The sequence below is a fragment of the Balaenoptera borealis genome (assembly GCF_965194805.1).
Source record: "Balaenoptera borealis genome assembly, chromosome: 6".
NCBI lineage: Eukaryota > Metazoa > Chordata > Mammalia > Artiodactyla > Balaenopteridae > Balaenoptera > Balaenoptera borealis.
Window position 1 is genome coordinate 8,939,493 of NC_138863.1, and position 25,012 is coordinate 8,964,504.

The window sequence follows — 25,012 nt, forward strand, 5'->3', positions numbered from 1 at the left end:
TTTCATGTGCCAGGTGCCGAGGTGCGTGATGATGGTGCATGAAGAGTTAACGCTTGTCAATCTTATGAGCAACCAGGGAACTGACACTTAATGAGTGAATACATTGAAACATGGAGAATGTGAGGACACAGATTGTACAGGATACTCTGGGGATGCAGAAGGCAGGAGGAACTTGCAGAGTTTGAGATGAGGGACCTCTTCTGGAGGAGGTATCATGGAAACAGTAGTTAACCGGATTAGGGAGAAAGGTGACTAAGATGATAGCCCCAAATGGATGGAGAAGCATGTGCAAAGGTCTGGATTCAGCGAATACAAGTAACCAAAAGGAGTTTAGTGTGTCTGAACATAGAGTGAGAGAATGAGAGGGAATGGTGAGAATGGAGAAAGAAGCAGGAGCCTCAGGTATGGAGCTTTGGAGATCACATGAAGAAGAATTAACTTATTCCTAAAGAAAATTAAATGATATTTGGCTATTATGTAGGAAAGCAGCATGAACATAATTGCATTTTTGAAAGATCAATTTAGCTAAATCACTTAGAATGTGTTTGGTGGGAACAACATGAGAAGGTGGACAAATAGGAGCCTGTAGACCTCGTTCAAGTGAGAAGTGATATAGATATGGATGAGAGTGCTGGCATGGAGATGGAAATAAATGGGCAGGGTGGAGACATATAAAAGGAATAATTGATAGAGTTAGGTGACAGATGGGGTACATCAATTGAGGAGATGGCTGTGTCACGGATGACTCTGAGAATTTCAACTTGAAAGAATGAGTCAGTTAATAAGTGTTTTAGAGATAGCGAACACTGGAGGAGTAGATGCTTCCTTTAGGGGGAAAGATGATGTGCTCAGTTTTAAAAGTGTTGAGTTTGAGAGACATCTAAGTGGAGAAGTCTAGAACCTTCATGACCTTAGCCAGAGGCCTTTCTGACACTTGGATAATTGAGTTTGGAAGCTTAGAAGGCAGAGCTGGGCTGGAAATGTGTGTTTAGGAACCATTAGATTGTAGATGGTGATTGAGACCGTAAGAGTACACGAAACCCCTTTGGTGAGGTACCTTGTAATCTGGGTGAGTTACAGGAGCCACTTTGTTACCTGGGGACACCTTACCCTGAAAACTCACTGCTAGTGTGAACCACCCCTTGTGCCAATGTTGCTTTTGTCTCATGGTCATCTCAGATCCCACAATTTCTCCATCTCTCTCCTTTCTTTATTTTACACTGCCCCTTTCTCTCTCTACCATTTTTCTCTCATCTTTTAACCCTTTATCTATGCAGTTATCTCTGTGCCTCATCTTTATACCTCTCCATTGATTGCTTCCTGTATGTATCTCATTCCGTCTAGTTTTTTATGCTTCTGTCTCTGGATCTAGTTTTACTGTTGAAGTAATCCTCTTTATATTGTCACATCACTTTCTGTTTTCTCTTTGCCTCAGTTTGTTTCTCTTAATCTTATCTTGATCTTTTGGCTTTAAAAAAATTACAATCTTTGTGTTTATCTATATTTTCTTCAACCATATTTGGCTACATCTCACAGTTTACCACTTTCATTGTCACCAGCTGCCTGCTTTTTTGACACTGACCACACTATTGACTATTATTACTTCTGCCAGTTCTCTATGAGCTTTCTACATCACAGGACTGTCCATCAGTCACAGACTTTATTATCATGTTTCTGGTAAACTTCCTAGAGGTATCTTGAAAATTATCCATCTTCCTCTACAAAACTTCCCAATCTCGTGATATTTGGATCTCATGTCCACTTAGAAAAACTTGACACTTACTCAGATATCTTTTAATTTGAGGAAACTTACTCAGATATCTTTTCAGCCTAATTTTTCCATTATTTCTCCTTGCATTATCCACTTAGTGTCACCTCCCTCCACCCAGAAGCTGAGCTCTTCTTTCTCTTTTGGCTCCTTCAAACCTGTTGAAAACAGTCCAAATCTGTGCACAGACCTGTCTCTATATGAGTATGTGTATTGGTGTGTGCGTGTATGGCAATGTTTTGGGGGAGAGGTAGGTAAAGGAGGAAGAGCTTTTCCTCTGTGCAGACAGTAAAACAAAGATAACTGAGAACTAGTATCACAATTGGCTTTTCTATCACATGCTAATAGATTGGCATCTCTTCTGAGTCTCTTCCTCTATTTATTTTTAGAGCTTTGAATCCACAGGACATTGAAGGGAAATAAGGAAACAGCAGACTGTAGATGGCGACCAGGAAACAGACTTTGATGCGGTCATGCTGATCTATGTTTGAAGCTCAAATGGGCTGAAGAAAAATACACCTGCTCCAATGACTACACCTCATATCCAACAGAGATTTTCTCTGTCTCTTTCAATCTAACCACACCTCCTCCTCCTCCTTTTCTTCAATTTTCTGCCCACCTGTGAACTTCGCTGTCCCTGATTTCTCTCATTTCATCAGTTATACTCTTAATATCTGTTCCTTTTTATTTCTCTGTTCATCCTTTTTGGCATTATCCTTCTAGGTGTTCTGTATATCATACAACTGGTTCCATTCCTACCCTCTCTGTTTCTTTATGGTTTTTGCTTTTTCCCTCTCAATCTGAATATATATTTCAAAATCCACACCAATACTGGTGGTTATATACCCACCAATACCTATACATATATATGTATATATGTGTGTATATGTATACACACACACACACACACACACACACACACACACACACACACACATATATATATACATATGTATTTATTATTGTTGCTAAATAAGTTTTCTTGCATCAGGCACTGATACATTCCCCTGTGAATATGCCAGATCCCTCGTATCTCCTCTTTGGGCTCTGATCATGGGACACAGCTCTTATCTTTCTGCCTGTTACATAAAATAGTCACCCTTTTTTACCCTTATACATTTGTACATCTATTTCCTGATCCTAAAATGGGGAAGCAAGAGTTAACCTTCCTAAGTCTTAAAGATTTTGTGATAGCAGAGTAAGATCTTATTTGCCAAAGGAATTTAAAATATCACGTTACAATCCAATTATAATGTGATGAATATCTGTCACAAACTATACTAAAGTTTGAGAATGGTTGATCTGAAGCTTTTATTTCTGTCTATAATTACACAGCAGGACCAGTTGTCTTTTGAGGCTTTTACGATTACAAATGACATTAATGTCAACCAGTATATCACTATAGAAATCTAGGATCTTAGTGTTAGCAGGCATGACAGTAAATGTTTAAAAAGAGACCATCATTTGGGTGATTATTTCTGCTAAAATAGGAATATAAAATTATATACATTTAGTGAATATGAGTTATTCTATTAAACATGAATTTATACTAATTTCCTGCCTCTTTCCATTTTCTAAAATCCGAAAAGTAGTTCCCAGGATTAACTGGATACAAGGTAGTCAAGGTCTCAGAATAAAATGCACCAGGAAACAGTGTCTTTTCATTCCTGACATTCTGCAGGCCAAGGCTTGGCATCGTAATCTTCTTTACCTGACCCATTTCTTAGGACTGAGTTAGACGTTTCCTGAAGCTCATCTTCGTTACTCAGTTCTGAAGTGTCACTACTGTCGATTCCTGCAGAAAGAAATAAAATTCCTTTACAGTCTCAGCCTGTGTCCTAGGACCTATACAGCATGGAGTTCTTTAAAAGGAAATCTGGAAAGGGGAAGCTTATGTAGAAGAGGTAGGAATATTCCTACCACCAGGCCCCCTATGGCTCCATCTGGCCTCCTGGTCAAGGTTGCTCCAGGGACCACCCCCAAGGCCAGGACTGGACACAACTTTGCCATGGAAGGCACTCGCTTTGGTCACTATTCTTTACCCTTTCCTCTTGTCTGCACATACTTCTGCTTCCAATTTGTTTCTTATCCAGGGGGACGGTGGAAGCAACATTTTCAAGATGTCAGAGCCTCCATCAGCTGGGCCCTCAGTGAGCACCCCTCCACCCTGGGAACCACTTTATCCTTTTATGTGAGTGAAGAATAAACTTGTACCGCACTTGTGACACTGAACTTCTTGAGGCCTACAAGTAACATCAATTAGCCCAGCTCACCTAATTCAAAATGTATAATGTGAATCATCTAAAATGCCAACAAATTTATCATTTTATTTTAAAGGATATAACCAAAAATTTGACTGAAGCTTTTGTAGCAAAGAAAGATATTTGTTACAGCAAGAATTTTGATTGTTCTTACGTCTTTTCCTATGGCTTATGCTGAAAATTGATGTGTTTTCAATATCCCAAGGATCTAGGAAGGAAAGGAAAATACAACCAGTAATCTATAACTAAAAGAGTAGTAAATCTTATGACTACTCACATTGTAGACAGGATTTGGACTCTAAAGACACAATGATGATCATTTCTGTCTCTTCCTGTCTAAAGGAAAGTGACCACTACCAAATGTAGCAAAGACCCTCCCAGTCCTTCAGCCCTAATTGCAAAGTCAAAGAAGTTTTGAAAACCAATATTTTTTCATAGGTTTGTACTAACTAGTTTGGCAATGAATCTGGACTTCAGCTGCCATGAGTCCAATAAAATATTTATCACAGTTGTTGTGAATTCACACAATTTGCTGCAGGAACACTAATACAGTATATTTGAGGATGAGATTCTGTCCCAGACCCTACTGGAGTGTTTTATAACAAATAGGATATACACCACACTGTCTTTCTAAAATAATAAAGCATTATTATCTTACATCTGGCTTTAAAGATTTTGAATAAACGATTATGAATATTTGCTAAGAGTCCAGGTTGTTAGTTCTGACTCTTCCAATAATTGTCCATATGTGAGGTGTAAAGATCCTTAAATGTTTATGTGCTGGAGTTTCCTCATCTGTGAAATGAGGGAACAACAGTTTTCTGACCTACCTTTTAGGTTGTTGTAAACGTAAAATGATACCTTATTTGTGAAAATGTTTTCAAATATCACTATACAGGCCAATGTCATGTTGCAGGTAATGCTGGGTTCCTCCCTGGCTCTGCCTTTTACTCTCCATGTGAATTCATAAAAGACCCTCAAACATTACCAGCTCCAGTTTCCTCATCTATAAACCTGGGATAACCTGGTGACCCTAACTCCCTGTTAAGGTTTTTGTAAAAACAAAGGGAAGCTTTATTTATAAAAACCCTATGAGAAATCACCGTGTAAGCCAATGATTTAACTATAATTGGGGTTTGAGAGTATTTGGTCTTAAGCTATTTTTTCCATCAATAATTTAATAGAAGCACAAATTATTCTGTGAAGTCTTTCTAAGTTGGGGACTCATGACAATATTAACAGCAAATAGAGGAATGCTGTGCTTAGTATGCTCCACAGAATAAAAGCATACTGAGGAATAAGTGCACGATTTCCACTCTTCAGCATTAATAGATATGATAGTGTGTAGTAAAAGGCATAATTTTACTAGCCTATTTTTGCTACATTTTCAATATATCACTTCACTGGGCTCATCCAGTTAAACAACAGTTTATATACAATACCTTCTTGCCTCCTTCCACTTTCCAACAGGGCCAGAAAAGTTAAAGGTGGAAAATGATATCCTAGAAGGAATCAAATCAAGGCATGTGGCGAATGCTCAGAATAAGATTCATCAGGAAAACAGAGCTCTGGATTTACACTCGGGATATTTGCTGTCCATGGCTGCAATCCGTATCTTCCTACACGAGACATCTGGGATCGTGAGCAGGTGGCTTTTTGGCCCCTCCTCCCTCCCTTGATTCTAAAAAGTCAAGGTTATTGGTCACTGCACAAAGGAACAGGATTCTCGAGGGGTTTGGGTGTGTGACCAAGGAACGCATTCAGCAGGAAATTCCCTCATAAGAAAACTTGCAAAAGTCTTGAAAAGCCATGCGAGGCATGGCCTGCCCCTAGGCCACTCTGGGCTGCCCTTCTAAGTCATCTGCTGTGTAGGTTAGTGATGTTCCATTCCCTGTTCCCAGGGCAGAGACGATTCAAATGCAAGGGGCAACTTTGCTCTGCTTGAACCTTACCGTCCTTCCCTTCTCTCTCTTCTACTTCTGACCCCTTCTGTTGTCTTTTCAAACTTCCTTCATCTGCTGTTTCTCATGTAGGGTACCTTGGAAACCTTGTGTTCAAGACCTTGTGTGAGTCTCATCTCCTCACCTCCTCCCACCCCCTGCCAACCTGGTGCCCTCCTGAACTATTTGCAAGTCTGGGAAATAATCTTCTCATGTGTCTGAGCCGTAGATGTGTTTTAGGACTATCTTCTAGAGCAGTCTTCCTACTAGTACTAAGACAAAAGTGTTCCCTAAAAACTGAAACAAATCTACATTTTACTTTGATAGATCTAGTGAGCAATTAGATTGAGTGTATTATTTAAAATATTGCTCTTTTATAGCATCAAGATCAGGTAACATTTTATTTCTTAGGACTGTTCCTAATGTGTTTCCATAAATAGGTATGTTTCTGATATTGTCTAGGTCTAAAAAGTAGAAAGGGACAAAAATTCACCAATTTGTACACTACAGAGACATGGATCTTATGGCAACTCAGGCTACCCATAGGATTGAGGAACTAACATTTTGATAATCATTTCGAGCTTCAATTTTACAAGAAAATAATGCAGAATCCAGGACGCTAGCCTTGTTATTCCCTTCAGTCTCCCATGAGACTTTGTAGAGACCTTGAAACATTTATGTGATTGTGTTTCCTCATCGAGAAGCAAGGGTTACAATGTCCATCCTGCTTAGCCCTTAAGGTTGTTGTAAGATGTTGTTTGCAAAGGTCCTTTGAAAAATCACTGTATATGCCATGACTTGTTGAAGAATTCTGTCAAAAACAATCCTTTGGGTTTCAGAATGCCTTATACGAAGTCTTTATTTCTGCTAACACTAGGTAGCTGGACAAGTTATGACATGATTCAAGTTTGTGATCAGATGATAATATGACCTTCCAATAAAGGAATACAGCCCACCCTTGAACAATATGGGTTTGAACTGCACAGGTCCACTTAAACTCAGATTTTTTCCATACTAAATACTACAGCAGGACTTCCCTGGTGGCACAGGGGTGGAGAATCCGCCTGCCAATGCAGGGGACAAGGGTTCGATCCCTGGTCTGGGAAGATCCCACATGCTGCAGAGCAACTAAGCCCGTATGCCACAACTGCTGAGCCTGCATGCCACAACTAGTGAAGCCCACGTGCCTAGAGCCTGTGCTCCGCAACTAGAGAAAGCCCCTGCTCAGCAATGAAGACCCACCACAGCCAAAAAAAAGAAGAAAGAAAAAGAAATTAAATACTACAGCACTAAACGATCCACAGTTGGTGGAATTCATGGATGTGACCTGTGTGTATGGAGGGCTGACTCTTAAGTTAGGCAGATTTTTGACTGCACTGGAGGTTGGTGCCCTTAACCCATGCATTGCCAACCGTATTTACCTTTCTGTTCTTTGTAGAAATCACCGTATAAATCCACCACTTTATAGGCATAGCAACTAGTAGTTTTTTTTTTGGCTGCACGCAGGCTTTCTCTAGTTGTGGCGAGCGGGGGCTACTCTTTGTTGCGGTGGCTTCTCTTGTTGCGGAGCACAGGCGCCAGGTGCGCGGGCTTCAGCAGTTGCGGCATGCAGGCTCAGCAGCTGTGGCGCACGGGCTTAGTTACTCCGTGGCATGTGGGATCTTCCCGGACCAGGGCTCGAACCCGTGTCCCCTGACTTGGCAGGCGGATTCTTAACCACTGTGCCACCAGTGAAGCCCACAGCTAGTAGTTTTTAACACACTCCTTACTTTGCTGGCCTATTTCTACTATATAATCAATATAGGGTACATAAATTGATTAATGGGACCCAATAGTTAATAGGCCTCATCCTCAGATATAGATTTCATATCTCTCTGCATTTCCCATAAAAGTCCAGTAAAATAAAGACAGAGAATGGGATTCCAGAGTAAACTGGAACCATGCTACAGAAGGGGCTCAGAATAAGATGCTCAGGGAACAGTGGCCCTAGTTCAGATTCCTGCAGCCTAGACCTTGCTCTCCCACTTCCTTACCAGACGACTTTCTCAGTGCTGACGTGGAGGGTTCTGGGAACTCCTCTCCATCACTGGATTCTGTGGAGTCCTCACTGCTGATCACTGCACAGAGGAAAACAACCACTTAGGATCTCAGGGTGGAGCCCACGCAGCAGGAAACCCCAGAATGAGAGTACTAGGAAGATCTAGAAGCTAAGTTAACTCAGGACACCGTGGCCTGTGCTTGAATGTGTGTGACCTGCAGGTTTCTCCAGGTCCTGCACAAAAAGTGATGATATTCACAGGGGCAGCTTTGCCCATCCTGCCAACACTCTTCTTTCCTCACCCTCATTCTACCTCTTACCACCACCCTCAATCTACCTCTGACCCTCTACTTCATTCTACCTCTTTCTTTCATTCTTATTTTACTTCTTCACCTTCCTCTTGGCTTGGCCCATTTTCCCTACTTATGCCTCTCTTTCTGGGGATGGTATCTCTTTATACCTCGCTTTGTCTTCATGTGTTTCTCTTCCATCTCCTCTCTTGAATACCCTGGGTCTCTGATTTTTTCCCTTTTCTTTATCTTCTACCCCCATACTTTCCTCTCTTGCTTTAGAGATTGTCTCTTGGACATCAATACTTATTATCTACCCCTTTTGTCTTTTGATATTTTTCCAGTTCCTGGGGAATCTCTTCTGCTAAACTCACTGCACAGGGCACTGGTTCCCTCCCCTTCCTGCCTCTGTCCATGGCCACCTGCCCTGGCTGGATGTACCTTGATGACCTGCCCCAGCCTCTTGCCCTGTTCCTGTGATTCCTGCTCCACACTGTGTCAGCCTTACCTATTACATCAGATGCCTGGTTACAGTCAGTCCTGGCTTGGGTTTGCCATTCAACTTCGGGGTTAAAAAATGGCTTTTCCTTCTTTATATCCACCAGAAGGGCAGAACGGGAATTGATCTGAAGTCCATGGTTGGGTAGCTTTGCTTCTGGATCAAATTGTAATGAATGAAGAATTGTAATTTGTCACTCCAAAAGGGAGTAAGCACCTTTCATTAGCATTAACAGCCTTCTCCTTGTAATTCCACTGCAGGAGGGACGCTTCACCCCAACCCTTCTCCTTCCTGCTGTTCAACTCTGTCCCTTTCTTTGTGTCTCTCTCAACTCTCAGGTTTTTATTTTATCTTTGTTTTTACTTTCTTTTCACTTACTTTTCTCATCTTTTGATGATTTTTTTTTTTTGCTTTTCAAAAATAAAAATCATAATTTTAGTATAACCCATAGATAAAAATGCACAAATCATAAATTTTGAATTATCACAGAACAAGCATATCTGGGTAACCATCACTTTGGTCAAGTAATAAGAGATTACTAACACTCCAGAAACCTCTTAGTGATGCCCCCACTAACTGTCCAGATGTATCTTGCTCAAGTTAACCACCACTTTGACACTTTTAATACCATAGAGGATTGATTTTGCTAGTTCAAAATTTATATAAATTTATATAAGTGGAATCATTCACTCTTGCTCTCTCTCTCTGTCCCTCTGACTTTTCAGGGGCGGGGGTGGATTTGGCTTCTTTAATCAACATGTGTGTGATAGTCGTCTGTATCCATTTCGTATATTTATCTTCACCACTATATAATATTCCTTTATAGAAATTATCCATTAAAAAATAAAACCATAAAATATCCATTTTTGCTGGCTCAAGCTTTAGACTACTATGAATAACACTATGATGAACATTCTTTTGTATGTGTTTTGATGAAGATAATATGCATTTCTGTTGATCTGTTGAGGAATGTAACTGCTGAGTCATAGGCTATGTGTAAAGTTAGGATTGACAGAAGTGACAAAACCATGGTTGGATTAATCCACTAAGTTTTGGGACTATTTTTTTATACAGCAATAGATAACTGATACAGCTTCCAAATAGAGATGTCCATCAGATCTTTGAATACAGATCTTCAAGCACTTGGAGGAATGAGTCTAGAGATCAGGTCTGGGCTGGAGATGTACATCTAGGAATCAATAGATGATGGATGGTACTGAAACCATGGGGAGGGTGAGATGCCTGAGGAGAGGCCTATTTTTATCTGAGGGGGTTACAGGGCTATTTTGATCATTGCAGATACCTTACCCTTCTCAATGGTATTAGGAACAGCCCCTTGTGTCTTCTTTTTTGATGACTGTCTCCTCAAATGGGGTAATGTCTTGATTTGTCTCCTCTCTCTGTTTGGCCCACTCGCTACCGATTTTTAACTCATTGTCCTTTAAATTATTCTCTTTGTGCCTCTCCTACCCCCATTTTTCTATTTATTGGTATTCTTTTTCATCTGTATCTTTCTCTATTCATCTCTTCTCCTCTACATTTGTAATCACTGTCCCCAGTGTCCAGCAGGGTCTAGGACCAGGCAAAGGAGGTGCCTAGGGCACAAGAAGGTGCCAAGAGTAAGATAATCCTTATATGTGCCCCAGGGTCTCACCCTAGACCTGACCCTGCTGTCCCATACCTGCTTTTTCAATGTATCCATTCTCTGTTACGTTTCCTACTTTCTCTTACTCTATCCCTGTTTCTTAATTATTATTATGACCTGCACATGTCTCCTCTATATCAATTTTGTCTTTCTATATATTTTCCTCATTTAAGCATTCAAATCATCACCAAAGTTCTCCCTGTGTGCCATTGTCCAACAAACCACATCCCTCTACCTGCCACTTCCTTTCTAAAAGGCCATTCACCTGGGCGTCCTTACTTGCAAATCTGACCTGCAACATCTTACATGATTTACATGTTTCTGTTATAACCTCTGAAAAGGAAGTTGCAACTTATTTCTTTTCATCAACTCCACAACATGGCATTATTTTGATTCCATGTCAATTTATCTAAAATCTATCTCACTCTTGTACTTTGTTATTTGGTGCTCCACAGTCCACCTTTTCCTATTTTTCATCTTTGCATTCTCTTCCCAGGGACACCCCATCCACTAAAGAGCTCAGCTCTCCTTCTCCCTTGCAACTTACATCTGCTAAAATCAGCCAGAGGTTGTGGAGAAGGCTGTGTGTCTTGGACAGTGTTAGGATTGGGAAGGGGTGTATTAGTATGGGAGAACAAAGGAGAGCTTTTACTCTCATAGGAAAACAAAGATGTAATTAGAAAATTGGTAAGTAATTACTTTCTTCCTCATAAGGCAATGGGCTGGGTGTCTCCTTTCTTGCATCACCATTATTTGATTGGATAGGTACTTGTTCGCAGGACTCTGAAGATAAAAAAGACCACAGAGACTTGCTTTGCCCTGTTTCCATTTTCTTGCATTTCATCCGACTTCTCTTTCCTTCTTATGTTTCTACTTATAACCTGTCTGCATATATTGCCACCTTCACCCTGTGAAAGTGCTGTGCTTCATTGATTCTGGAGTCGATCTCTCCCTGACTTGTTCGACTTTTGTTTCTGTCTCTCTACCCCGGTGGGACTCTGCAACTCTTCGCCTTCTGTCTCTTAGTTTTTCCTTTCTCACTTTCTTCCTCCAGGTCTCCCCCATCAATATATCAGGCCCCATTCCTGCCCTCTGTGTGTCTGTGTGATTTCCCCTTCTTTGTTAATAGATGTCTCCTTGAGTGGTGCATTACTTCCTTCTCTGCCACTAGTCAGGACCTCTTGGCCCTTCCACACTCATCAAACCCAGCCAGTCTTACCTGCTGGTTCAGACTCTTGGGCACATTGTTCATTTGCTTGTTGGCTTTCTAGTGCATCGTTTTGGTCACTGGTTGTATCGTTCCTCTCTGCATTTACCTGTTCTGTTTCACAGAGGTTATCCGAGAGTCCATTTTCAGGTGAGGTCATACCTAAATCATGTTTTGATTCATCAATACTTTGTTTTCCTCCGGCATCAATCAGCATCCAACAGGAAAATACAAACCACCCGTGGTCATAGGGAACTTGCCTTTGTCCCCAGAGCTGCCCCTGACTGGTGGCCTTCCCTTACTTCCTGAAAAGTCCTGCTGCCTCTTCCGCACTCCCTCTTGCTCCACCCCCTCCCTGTGCAAGTCTTGATGGCCTTTCCATGAGGATTCAGTGTCTGATTCTCCTCCACTTTCTCCAGCCCTTGGGATTTCCCTCTTTATATGTTTCCTTATTTTTGTTTCATGGTTCTGTCTTTTCCATTAGGTTACCAGGTAGTATCCAGGGTTGCAAACACAGGCTCTGGGTTCAGAATGCCTGGGTCTATCCTTGCTCATTGACCCCAGGACAACTATTTACATGGTCTCTCTAGATTTCAGCTTCCTTATCTGCAAAATGGGCACGTGAGTGATAATATCGTCCAATGGCACTAATCCCACAACTGCCAGAATAAACGTTCAATCAAGTGAGCTGTTAATAACTTGGTTGTTTTTGTTGTGTCCCTGACCCCTTTCTCCTTTCATTTCTTCTTTGTCTTCCTCTCTGTCTCTCAAATACCCACATCCTCTCCTCCACGTCTCTACCACTTCCTTGCTTCTGTCTCTATATAGACTGCCTTTCTCCTTGAATATTCCTGCTCTTGAACAACATCCCCCACGTTTAAATCGGTCCCTCCTTCTGCCATCATCAAGGGTCTCCTCTTTGACGCTGACCTTGGGCCCATAGTCCTTAGCCCTTCACACCTTTACACTGATCTTCTCCTACAGGAGTCTTTCTAAATCACAATTACTTCCAGGTAGTCATTCTCTTTAAATCTGGTTACTGACACCCTGGGTTCCTCTTCCTTTGTCTTGGTATTTGGGCCCACAATCTCTTGTCACAGCTACTTCTCCAGGACTCAGCCTCTGGTTAGATGCTCATACAGACACCCCTCACCGCCTTCTCCGTGGTCCTTCAACATTTCTTCCCTGATTCTCAGTGTTTGCTCAGGACTCGGGCTCACACCTCCCCTTCTCCTTTCCCTCTTAGCAGATGGGAATCGCTTTTGTATTTGTCTCAATCACCTTGCTCAAGGCTTAGTGGGAGAGTAGGCCTCTCCTCCCTCTCTTCTCCATTGCTTTCTTCATGATTAATTATCCCCTGCATTACTGAAGAGAGGGACAGAGAAGAAGACAATTAGAGATCTCCACCAGAGACCAGGAACATCATCTCAAAATTACAAATTTAGGAATTCCTAGCCCTCGGGTCACTCAGAGCTCAGGGGTTCCCAATCCTATTGGTAAAGTTCCCCCATCATCCTTGGACAGAAGAGAAGCCCCAGCAAGCTAACTGCTGTGTAACCCAAACAGAAATGAGCCACTTGTATGTAAGGATAAAGGAGTCGTGGAAACATCGTGATCCTGTCAGTTATGTAAAATAAACCTCGCATCGTGGGGAAAGCACATGTCAAGATAAATAAGGAAAGTGAAATGTGTTTACTGAACTGTTCAAACTGTAAGGAAGAAACAGAGAGATTTCCTCTGGAGAAGGGGTAGGATCCTAGAGAGATCCGTGTGTATAAAAGAGAAAGCCCAAGAGCTATAAAGATGGGACTAGGGACTTCCCTCGTGGTCCAGTGGTTAAGACTCTGAGCTCCCAATGCAGGGGGCTCGGGTTCCCATCCCCAGTCAGGGAACTAGATCCGCATGCCGCAACTAAGAGCCTGCATTCTGCAACTAAAGGAGCCCGCGTGCTGCCTCGAAGATCCAGCGTGCCACAACTAAGATCTGGTGCAGCCAAATAAATAAATAAATAAATAAATATTAAAAAGAAATAAAATAAAGATGGGACTAGATAAGACGAGGGTTGGGCTTAATTGTGTTGGGGAGGATGAGCGGTTCCCAAAGAGACCAAGCAGAGGGGGTGATGCGTTTGGTGGGGTTACTAGACGGGTTTCCCATAGTGGCCCAGATCCCACAAAGAAGGACACTCTGAAGCCGCAAGCAGGGAGTGCCTGTTGCAGCACTGCAGGACGTCCCCATGACTCCTGGACCAGGGACCCAGGTGGCTGCCCCAACAAGGAGAGGCCAGGACACCAGCCCAGGGCCCCTGCAGCTAGGTGACCCAGCAAGCGTAGGAGGAAGGAAATAAACCAGGGAGCCTAGGGCATGGATCCCTGCCAGGAGTCCGGGGAGGAGACACCAGGGGAGGCAGTGGAGCCCGGGCTGCCCCAGAGCTGATGGCAGGAGCACCTCCTCGGACAGTGCCTTTTAGGGGGTGAGATGGACAGGACTGTGAGAGCCATGGCTGCTTTGTCTCCCCCAGGACACGGGCTTCAAGCCTCAGCAAAACCAGGCGGAAGGTGCGAGGAGAACAATGGCCCAAAGCCCAGAAGAGTTGAAGGAGGCCTGTGGGCAGGCACTGGGGGCTTCAGCACATGAGATGGAGGTGGGGACCTGGCAATAGGAGAGATGTCACGCCCTGGTCACAGTCTCCAGCCTCTAACTTTGGCCGCTGACCCGAGCTCTCGGGGACAGCAGAGTCCAGGAGGCGGCAGCAGCAACCTCCCCCAGGGGCAGGTGGATGGCAGCAAGTGTAGGTGTGAGTCGCCCCAGCATTCAAAAAGTATAAATTATGCCTTCTCAGGAAAAAGTCAAGATTTAGTTTTGTATAGCACCAAAAATAGTCCCTGGAAGAGAAGAGCTTGTGTGATTATTTGAGGAGAAAAAGTTAATAAAACCATTTTTCCTTTAAGGGCAGATTTGATATTGAGTTAGCTTTCTTGCTCATTACTCTGGAAATCTGATGAAAGTGCCCTTTCTTCTGTGTTACTAAGCCAACCCTGGGTTTAAGGCTTAAAATGACCTGTGACTGGTCCTTTACATGTAGACTGGGATCTAGGCACTATTCTTGGGTCTTCCTTCAATGTGGTGATTCTTGTAACTCGGCTTGTCCCTCTAGGGGTCCCTAAAAGTTATGATTCTGGAGTGGTTGGGATACTGACTCCCATTGATCTGGTGTTGCCAAGCCAGGATAGATCCTGCACCCGCAGCTAAGCTTGAGATGGGTAGTAGTGAACTCAGTGGACTGCTGTGTAGACCACTGCTGCCCTGTCATTTGTCCTTCTATCTAAATTGGATGCCACTGTGGCTCTGGTTGTCCTGTGAGTCTAAATGCCTAGTTAAGCAGAGCTCCAGGTTGGTGTCGTACTGTAGCCATTATAACATGAGCTTTGATAAGGCTCATGGTACGTGTTTTGCTAACTGTTATATCCCCACTACCCAGCACCATGTATGGCTTGTGGTACAAGCTCAATCTATACTTGTTGAAAAGAATTGGCCTTGAACATCAAAAGGTAGAGAATAAGCTAATTACCCTTTATGAAGCTTTCATAAATGTGATTTAAATCAGGATATTCCTGCCGGTTGACCTCGCTGAACAAAGCTTCCAGAAGCGACATGTCAAATGTCTTCTCCAGCTCACTGAGAACATTGTAAACCACTCTCGATACAGGGACCAGGTTTCTACAAGAATCTTGATAGTCCTAAAAAATATTGAATGGAAAAAATATAAATACAGACTTCCACGTTACAGAAGAGCCCTAGAAAGAGATTTTATAGTTAATGTATTCCAATTTCCATACATACTTATCTTTTCACATAAAGGTTTAGAATTTCTGTGTATTTGTATGGCTACTAAGTGAAACAGTAAATCCTTTCTCCTTAGAAATCCCCATTTGTGAATCTGATCTCCTCACCCTCATTTATATTAGATGTAAGAAGGAGCAATTCCGAAGAATAAAATGGGTTCAAAGTTAATGGATTTGTAGGCTTCTAAGAACTTGGTCAAATGTTTTAGGAATAGACTTGGCAGGTGATGAGCAGCTATTCTGTTGACTGGACAACTCCTGCCCCTTCACCGAGACTGACTTGGCCTGGAAGGGCTCAAGGAAGGCAGGTGACAGTTTCCCCTTTTGTGAACTTGACCGCAGGGAAAGCATATTTGTAGGGCAAGGAGAAGACTTGCATCTCTGTAGCTCCAACAACACCTATTGCTAAAATTAACCGAAATTCCAAGACTCCAGAAATAGCATAAATAAAATAAGTAAATAAGTAAATAAATGGGAAAAATAAGAACCCCCCCCACACCAAAACCCACTGGAGAAAGAATAGCAAGCATATACTCCCAAATTTGTCCTAACAGGACATCAATTCCCTGTGGGTTTTAATGTTCTCAGATCTAACTATTTAAATTGAAATTCATTGAAAAGAAATGCTGTGTCAATTATTATTTCATTAAATCATCTCATTTAAATTATTCATCAATTCATTAAAATTCTTTTAATTCTTAGTTTATGCTCTACTGTGTGCATTTCTACAAGGAATTAAACATCTGTGGAGCACACCTGCTTCAGATGCAGCCTGTCTCCAGTGCTACTCACCTTGACACCAGTGGTCACCATGAGCACCATCCCTTCAGTTAGAAGCAGGACTGTCTCCAGTGATGCCTGTTTCTACTCTCCCTCTCCTTTTTTACCTTATCACAATACTTGAACAATTGCAAAAATACTTGAAAAGGTCTTCTTCTCATAGGACACTCCTCAGTTAGGTACTTGTGCCCTTACTTCTGTGTTCAGGTTATCGAAGCATAACTTAGTATGGGGCTAGTTTACCAGATTGTGACATAATAAACCTCACTTACTTCATACATTCTATTGGTGATGAGTTCACGGTCACGAAGACCCTCAAGGAAAGGAAATGTTTTTTTTATTGCAGTTGAAATCTCCACTTTATGTCTTTTGAAGTGCCTGAATGCAGGCTCTAAGTTAAGCCTGTTGTCTGTGTTCTGATTTGCTGTGGCTATCCTAGGGAGGAAGAATACCATGTGAAAACAGTCATCAATATTCCAAGACGCTTGTGGAGGCTGTAACATTTTATATATAAAGGATAGGTTGTGAAGAACCAACATATATAAAATAAGTGGTTTCAGTAGAGACCAGAATAAATGGAATTGAAACAACAAACAATGATATAATAGAAGAAAGTGAGGAGGTTAAGAAAGACTGAAGCACAGGACTGAAAAAGTCCATTCCAGTCTGTCCCAATCAAAACCATTGTAAAGATATCTCCCCTTATCTGGTATATTTTTTAATTAAAAAAATTTAAAATTTGTACAAAATCAAGTGGAATAAACAGAGGAATGAAAACAATAGAATAAAAAATCTAACCTTGAAAAATGTTTCTTAATTAATAACTAAGAGAAAATAAAACAAGATGTCCCCTCCTCTGATCTATAACTGTTAAGAGAAATACCATCTTGTATTATAAAACTAGTTCATAAATGATAAGATGTGCTTAAGAATGATATGATATGGATAAACTGAGAAATTCACAAGACTATCAGTTGTTTCTTCTGGGACTTCTACTTTGTGTTAATATAAATCTTTCTGTGTTATTGTTTTATATAGTGAATCTTTCTAGACATCTGAATTTCAGAAATTGCTGCTATTTTCTGTGATAGTAATTTTAAGCCTGAGCCTTTAATTCTGGTTCTTAGGTGATTATTTTATTGCTCTGATAATGTTTTAATCAACATTTTGTATTCATAAAAGTTATGAAGACATTAGGATTCTTTGTCAAACCAGAAGAAAATTATTGTCACTTACCAGTACCCAAAACCATCAAAGAAATGTCACATTATTTTGTTGAATTCTGCATAAAGAAGTTTCTGATTAAAGACTGCAGATTGAAGAGAATCATTTGTCTTCTCTTTTATTATCTCCCCTCCCCCCACTAAAATGCTAATGAAGGGATTGGATTCACAATGACAAGGAGAATGGCAGGGGGCAATGAGCAGATGAGAGATTACTACCGAAATCTATAAGACAAAAACTGGTCAGAGGATCGCTAATTACTATTGTAGGTGTAGGATGCCCCCAGAGGTCAGAGAAGCAACCAGTGTGCCCTGCAGCACCTGGAGAAGCAGTGGCGATCACAAGGGGGACATGGTGCTGAAAACTGTTGTGTTATTTGAAAAATGAAGAACAGAACAACACACCCTCCACCCCTCAACTGGCATCCTGACCACTTGTGCCCAGGCAGCCTCTCAGATGGAAACATTGCTGTCCTTTCTGTCACCATATGTTAATTTTGCCTGTTCCTGGATTCCACATACATGAAAATAATACAACACATGTGCTTTGTGTCTGACTTCTTTTGCTCATCATCCATGTTGTTGGATGAACAGAAATTTGTTCTTTTTTATTGTTGAAGGTATTCCATTGTGTGGACCTACCACTATCCGTTTATTCATTTTCCTGTTTATGGACACTTGGGTGGATTCTAGTTTGGGGCTAGTTTGAATAAAGCTGTTGTTCTTGTACAAGTTTTTTAGTGGCAAGATGTTTTAATTTCTCTTGTGTAAATAACTAGGAGTGGAATTGTTGGGTCATTGTGTAGGAATATGTTTAATGGCTTTAGAACCTGTCAAACTATATTTCAAAGTCTATGTTTGACCCATTTTAGTCTATAATGTATAATGTGATATCCCATATAGTTTTAATTTGTATTTCTTTAATGACTGATAATATTGAGCACACTTCTGTATGCTTATTGGCAATTCATAATCTCCTTTTGTGAAGTGTCTTTCCAAGTCTTTGGCCCATTTATATTATTAGATTGTCATTTATTAATTATTGATGTGTAGGAGTTTGTATATATTATGGAAAGAAGTGTTTTGTTTAATATACGTATTATGAACATTTTTTCCCATTCTGTGGTTTGCCTTTCATTTTCTTAACCATGTCTTTTGACGAGGAGAAATGTTTAACTTTGATGAAGCTAAAGCTATCATTTTTTTCTTCTGTGGCTAATAACTTCAGTGTACTACTTAAGAAATCTTTGCCTTCCCCAAGTTAATGAAAATATTCAAAAAGTAATTTACAGTATAAGCATGGGTCTATTTCTGGATTTTCTATGCCATACTATTTATCTGTTTGTCTATCCTTGTGCCAATAGTATATTGATTTGAATACTACAACTTATAGTAAGTTTTGAAGTCAATTAGGAAAATATGTCTTGGGTTTTCTAGGTCTTTTGTTTTTCCACATATCTTTTAAATTGGATTTGTCAATTTCTACAAGAAAAGCATTTTAGAGTTTTATAAGGTTTGCATTGAACTTGTTGATAAATTTGGTGAAAAGTGACATCTTAACAATATTGAGCTCTAATCCATTTATTTATTTTCCCTTAATCTTGCCAGAAGTGTTTACAGCTTTCAGTATAGAAGTCACACACTTCTTTCATTAAAATTATTCTTAGTTATTTTATTCTTTGAGGGGGCTACTTTAAATGATATTGCTTTTAAAATTATTTCTAACAACTGTATGAACATAGAATCGATTTTCAGAAACATTAACCATGTATTCATGACCTTCCTAAATTCATGTATTCTAGTATATATTCATAGATTTCCTTTGGATTTTATAGAAAAAAACAATCATGTCATCAGCAAATAAAACTCCTTTACTTCTTCCTTTCCAAAAATTGTTTCTTTTTTCTTTCTTGTTGCACTGGTTAGGAGTTTAAATACAATGTTGAGGAGAAATGGTGAGAATGGAATCCCTTGCCTTGTTTCCAATGTTAGAGAAAATGCATTTAGTATCACCATCAAGTATGATGTCATACACACACACACACACACACACAACTGAGGAAGTTTCTGTTTATTGCTAGTTTGCTGAGAGTTTTATCATGGACAGACGTTAATTATCAAATGCATCTATTGAGCTATTCATATCGTTTTCCTTCTTTATTCTTTAATTTGGTGAGTCACGTTGATTGATTTCCAGAGCCCCCTCTTAAGTAGAAGCAGATAACCACAGGTCAGCAGACATTTGAAGAAAGTCTCCAATATTAGAAAGAAAGAAAAACATTAAAAAAGAGGAAAAGTTGCCCCAGGAGAAACAGAGATATTGTAGGAAACAGGAGAAACTTCCAAAACCTCTAATATTTTTAGAGAGATTCGAGAATACATATTGCACCCCTGGTTACAAAGAAAAAGGAACTAACAGAGAAAGAGATAGTGGCATTAGATATTTTTTTTAAATTGATTTTTGGAAATTTACTAAGATTTACTAAAATGGTTGTAAAATAAAGTTGGGGAAATTTCCCACAAAATTAAATGAAGAGATTAAAAGAACAAAAAAGAATAAATTTGAAAGACAACATAGGAGAGTAAGATTAATTTAGGGGTCTAATAGCAACCTAATTAGAGTCAAGAAAGATGCGCAAGGAAGTGCAGAGGAGGACCACATCAAGAGAATTATTTAAGGAGATATATACCATGGAGTAGAAGGACATGGATTTTTTTTAAAAGGACTTAGAGAAATGAATTTTAAAAGAACCAAACCAAGGCATATCACTATGAAATGCCAACATCTAAAAAACAGAGAAGAGCCTAAAATATTCCAGAAAGAATTAAGAAACTGGTCACTTATGGAGGAATGATGGCAAGAATAGCTTGAGACATCTCATCAGTAACAGATCTAGCCCTTCAAAATGCAGAGTGAATCAGGACAACTTCAGACATGTAGGGCTGAGAAATTTTACTTTACAAACATCCATTTTGAGTGTTTTCCTAAAATTTTCTTTATTTCCTTTATGCATATGTCAATACGTATATTTAAGGTTTAAAAATACAGTTTATACGTGCTCTAAAATTTTTATGCAATCGTTATTTTCCTTTCCATCTACATCACTGTGCCCACTCCTCCTGCATAATCCATTTTAATAACCTTGCATGTATTCTTTCCTAAATTCTCCATAAGCATATAAATCCATCTACCTATTTCTATAACCTACCCATATCTTTCAGGGGTTTTATTCATCATATTATATTAAAATATTATATAATTTTCTTTGAATTACAAATTGTCTTCTGCATCAAATTTGTCTTCACATTAATACCTTGCAAAATATTCTCTAAGTCATCTAGTGTGGTTCTAGCTTGTTTATTTATTTATTTGTCAATGTATAATATTGAACAGCACACACCCACTCTTAGGAAAATACAATATGATGGATTTTGGAAAAACAGGGAAGTAATCCAGTAATGAGGAAGATGTGAAAATTAAAAACCAGTGGATCCAGTTATGGATCCAAGTTGGCAGTCCAGTAACAGATGGAGAACATGAACATCTCAGATTGGAACAGGTGATGATTAGAGCATATAAATAAGTGCAATGAATGACAACAATGTCATAAGGGAAGGGAGGAGGGAATTGGGAATACTCTGCTATAAGGTACCTGTGCTACAGGGGAAGTGGTATAAATGTGTATTGCAATGTCTAGACAACCAACAAAAACATTTAAAAAGAAGTATAATTGATATGTTAATAGAAGACTAAGATGGACTCATATAAAATGCTAAATTAAAGCTAGAGAAGGCAGAAAAAGAGGGGGGGAAAAGGAGACAAAGAACAAATACAATGAATAAAGAACAGTTACAAACATGGTAATATAATCCAGTATATCAATAATTATTTTCAGTGTGAATGGCCTAAATACTCCAATTAAAAACAGAGATTGTCAAAGTGACTGAGAAAACAAGACCCAATCTTATATTGTCAATAAGAAAAAAACAAATACGAAGATGCGGGTTAAGAATGGAGAAGGAGATACCATGTCAACACTAATCAGAAGAAAGATAGAGTAGCTATATTATTTCCAGAGAAAAAAGATTCAGGACAAGAAAAAATATTAATTAAGAGAAAGAGAGCATTACATATGATAAAGGGGTCACTTTTCCAAGAAGACATAACAATCCTTAATGTGGTATTTACACACGATAAACACACAGCAACAAATTGTGTAAGGGAAAAATTGATAGAACAGTAATAGAAATAGACAAATCCACTGTTCCAGTTGGATACATGAACAGCCCTCTTTTAGTCATTTATAGATCAAGCAAGTAGAGAAGCCATAAGAATGTAGTTGACCTGAACATCACTACCAATCAACTTGATCTGTTTGACATTTTTAGAATACTCCATCCGACCACAGCAGAATACACATACTCCTCAAGAACACATGGAATAATCACCCTTACCAAGATAGAATACACTCTGGGCCATAAAACACATCTTAAATTTAAAAGAATAGAAATCATAAAAAGTATGTTCTCAGAAAAAAGGAGTTAAACTACAAATAAATAACAGAAAGGGGTGGGAAATTCCCCCAAATACTTGGGGATTTAAAAATACACTCTTAAATAACACGTGGGTCAAGAAAAAGTCTTAAGAGAAATTTTAAAATATTTTGAACTGAACAAAAATAAACTAAACTACAACTTATCGAAATTTGTGGGATGCTGAAAAAGCAGTGACTACAAAGAAATGAGTTCCATTGAATATATATATTATTATGTATATATTAGAAAAGAAGAAAGATGTAAAATCAATAATATAAGTTTCTCCCATTGGAAACTGGAAAGAAAGAGCAACTTAAGCTTAAAGCAGTAGAAGAAATGAAATAAAAGAGCAAAAAGCAATGAAAGAGAAAATTCCACAAAACCTAAAACTTGTTCTTGGAAAAGATCAATAAAATTGATAAACTTCTACCCAGACTAACTAAAGAAAAAAAGAGAAAGAAGTCACAAATTACCAATATCAGAAGTGAAATTAGGATCATCACAACTGATTTTATGAACATTAAAACGATAACAAAGGAATACTATGAACAAATCTGTTCCCTAAAATTTGATAACTTAAATAAAATTGACCAAATCCTCGAGAGATACAAACTATCAAAACTCACACAAGGAGAAATGGACAGTTTGAATAGGCCTATATTCATTACAAAATTGAAATAGTAATTAATAACTTTGAAAAAAGTAAGCACTAGGCCCAGGGGATTCCACTGGTTAATCCTACCAAACATTTAAGGAAGAAATGATACCCATTCTCCACATTCTTGTCCAGAAAATAGAGCAGAGAGAACACTTCTTAATTCCTTCTATGAGCCCAGCACTACTGCAATACCCAAAGCAGGTAAAGACAAATTACAGATCAATATCTCTCATGAATATAGATGTAAAAATCTTCAAGAAAATATTAGTAAATTGCATCCAAAAGTGTAAAAAAATATGTAGCATGACCAAGTGTAACTTATTCCAGATATGCAAGCCTGGTTCAAGATTTGAAATCAATCAGTGTAATCCACCATATCAACAAGTAAAAGAACAAAATTTGGATGATCATATCAATTGATATGGAAAAGTCATTTAACAAATTCCATCACTTTTTCATGTAAAAACCCCTAGAAAACTAGAAATAGAGAGGAACATCTTCAAAATGAGAAAGAATATCTATTAAAACATCTATAGCTAGTATCATACTTACTGTTGAAAACCTGCACACTTTCCTCCTAGGATGAGAAACAAGGCAAAGATGTCCTCTTTCACTATTCCTATTCAACACTGTACTAGAAGGCACAGCTAGTGCAAAAAAAGGAGAAAAGGAAATTTAATGTACAGAGTTTGGGAAGGAATAAAACTATCTTTGTTTGCAGATAACATGACTGTTTATATGTAGAAAATCCCAAAGAATTCACATGCACACAAAATCTGGAACTAATAGTTAAGTATAGAGAGGTTGCTGGACACTAGGTTAACATACAAAGATCAATTGCTTTTGTATATACCAGCACTGAAAACTCGGAATTTGAAATGCAATAAGACAATAACATTTACAATAGCACCAAAAATATTAAATACTTAGGTATGAATCTAACAAAATATATACAGAATCTATATGCAGAAAATTACTCTAGAAAGAGAAGAATTTTATTTTGCAAAATAATATAATAGTAACGACTTTGATGTAAAATTTCAAATTTTATAAACAGTGTTGAGCTTAGTGGTAAAGGAAAATTCTTATTAAATTATTTCTTTTAAACATGAAATTCGAACAATATGGTTTCAAATTCACCACCAAAAAATACAGAAAAATAGATTAAAAATTATTTTGAAAAGTCGAAAATAACCACTGGTTGAGTGAAATCAGACTCTAATAAAACCTTATGAAAGACTAAAAAATAATATAAAAAGGAAATATAGCTTGCATTTTTAGAGAGTAAAAAATCAAGGAAACTAATAGGAATTTAGTAACTAACAGAAAAAAAACAAGTATGAAAAATACATTATTAAAAACACTAAATGTAAATGAAAAAATAATGGTATTGAAAGGCACAGGATTAAAAATAGAATCCAATAAGAGACACAAGAAAGACAAAGTGACAAAAAATTTGTTAAAATCAAAGATAGGCAAGTTATGGTATTCAGATATAAACAAAATAGAAAATAAGGGTATTTATATTCATCTCAAAGCAAAATTCAAAGAACAAATAATGGGGCAAATGTTTTATGAATATTGAGAAACAATTCACCTCTAGTGTTTGACTCTTCACGTATTCAAAAAATGATCAAAATATACAGGCTCTGGATAAATTAGCAAGAAAGATTTATTATTTAATCTTGTGACCTAAAAACACAGAAAATTTTCTCTCAATGTCCTTTAAATGCATATCAATACAGATCATAATCTTGACCATAAATGAAGTCTCAATAAGTTAGAATCAGTAGATGCTAAATAGGCTGCACGTTAAAGAAAGTAAACCACACAGAGTTTTATAAAACAAAACAAGGACTAAGATAAAAACCACAAGCCTCAAGGGTCAGTAAGTGGCGAGAGCACCAGAATCACAACTAGCTGCTGAACAATCATCGACAGGAAGGTACTGGAACTCACCAAAAAAGATACCCCACATCCAAAGACAAAGGAGAAGCCACAATGAGATGGTAGGAGGGGTGCAATCACAGTAAAATCAAATCCCATAACTGCTGGGTGGGTGACTCACAGACTGGAGAACAATTATACCACAGAAGTCCACCCACTGGACTGAAGGTTCTGAGACCCACGTCAGGCTTCCCAACCTGGGGGTCTGGCAATGGGAGGAGGAATTCCTAGAGAATCAGACTTTGAAGCCTAGCAGGATTTGATTACAGGACTTTGACAGGACTGGGGGGAACAGAGACTCCACTCTTGGAGGACACACACAAAGTAGCGTGTGCATCAGGACCCAGGGGAAGGAGCAGTGACCCCATAGAAGAC

At 39.0% G+C, this 25,012-nt stretch overlaps 1 protein-coding gene across 22 annotated transcripts in view; it reads right to left on the minus strand.

Moving 5' to 3' along the window:
* Nucleotides 1–25,012, minus strand: part of LOC309630695 (nuclear autoantigen Sp-100-like) — a 106,300-nt gene that overhangs the window by 48,918 nt on the left and 32,370 nt on the right. For 10 of the 22 annotated variants that reach the window (XM_082396223.1, XM_082396214.1, XM_082396225.1 and 7 more), the window contains exons 2-11: nucleotides 16,546–16,708; nucleotides 15,220–15,388; nucleotides 12,930–13,013; nucleotides 11,661–11,810; nucleotides 11,141–11,224; nucleotides 8,806–8,952; nucleotides 8,003–8,086; nucleotides 5,472–5,531; nucleotides 4,184–4,237; nucleotides 3,480–3,563 (exon numbers count right to left, since the gene is read on the minus strand). In XM_082396223.1, coding sequence (XP_082252349.1) covers nucleotides 3,480–3,563; nucleotides 4,184–4,237; nucleotides 5,472–5,531; nucleotides 8,003–8,086; nucleotides 8,806–8,952; nucleotides 11,141–11,224; nucleotides 11,661–11,810; nucleotides 12,930–13,013; nucleotides 15,220–15,388; nucleotides 16,546–16,708 — 1,079 coding nt within the window. Of the gene's footprint in view, nucleotides 1–3,479; nucleotides 3,564–4,183; nucleotides 4,238–5,471; nucleotides 5,532–8,002; nucleotides 8,087–8,805; nucleotides 8,953–11,140; nucleotides 11,225–11,660; nucleotides 11,811–12,929; nucleotides 13,014–15,219; nucleotides 15,389–16,545; nucleotides 16,709–23,242; nucleotides 23,338–25,012 lie in introns of all 22 variants that reach the window. The other 12 variants (XM_082396213.1, XM_082396218.1, XM_082396227.1 and 9 more) reach the window with 12 other exon arrangements.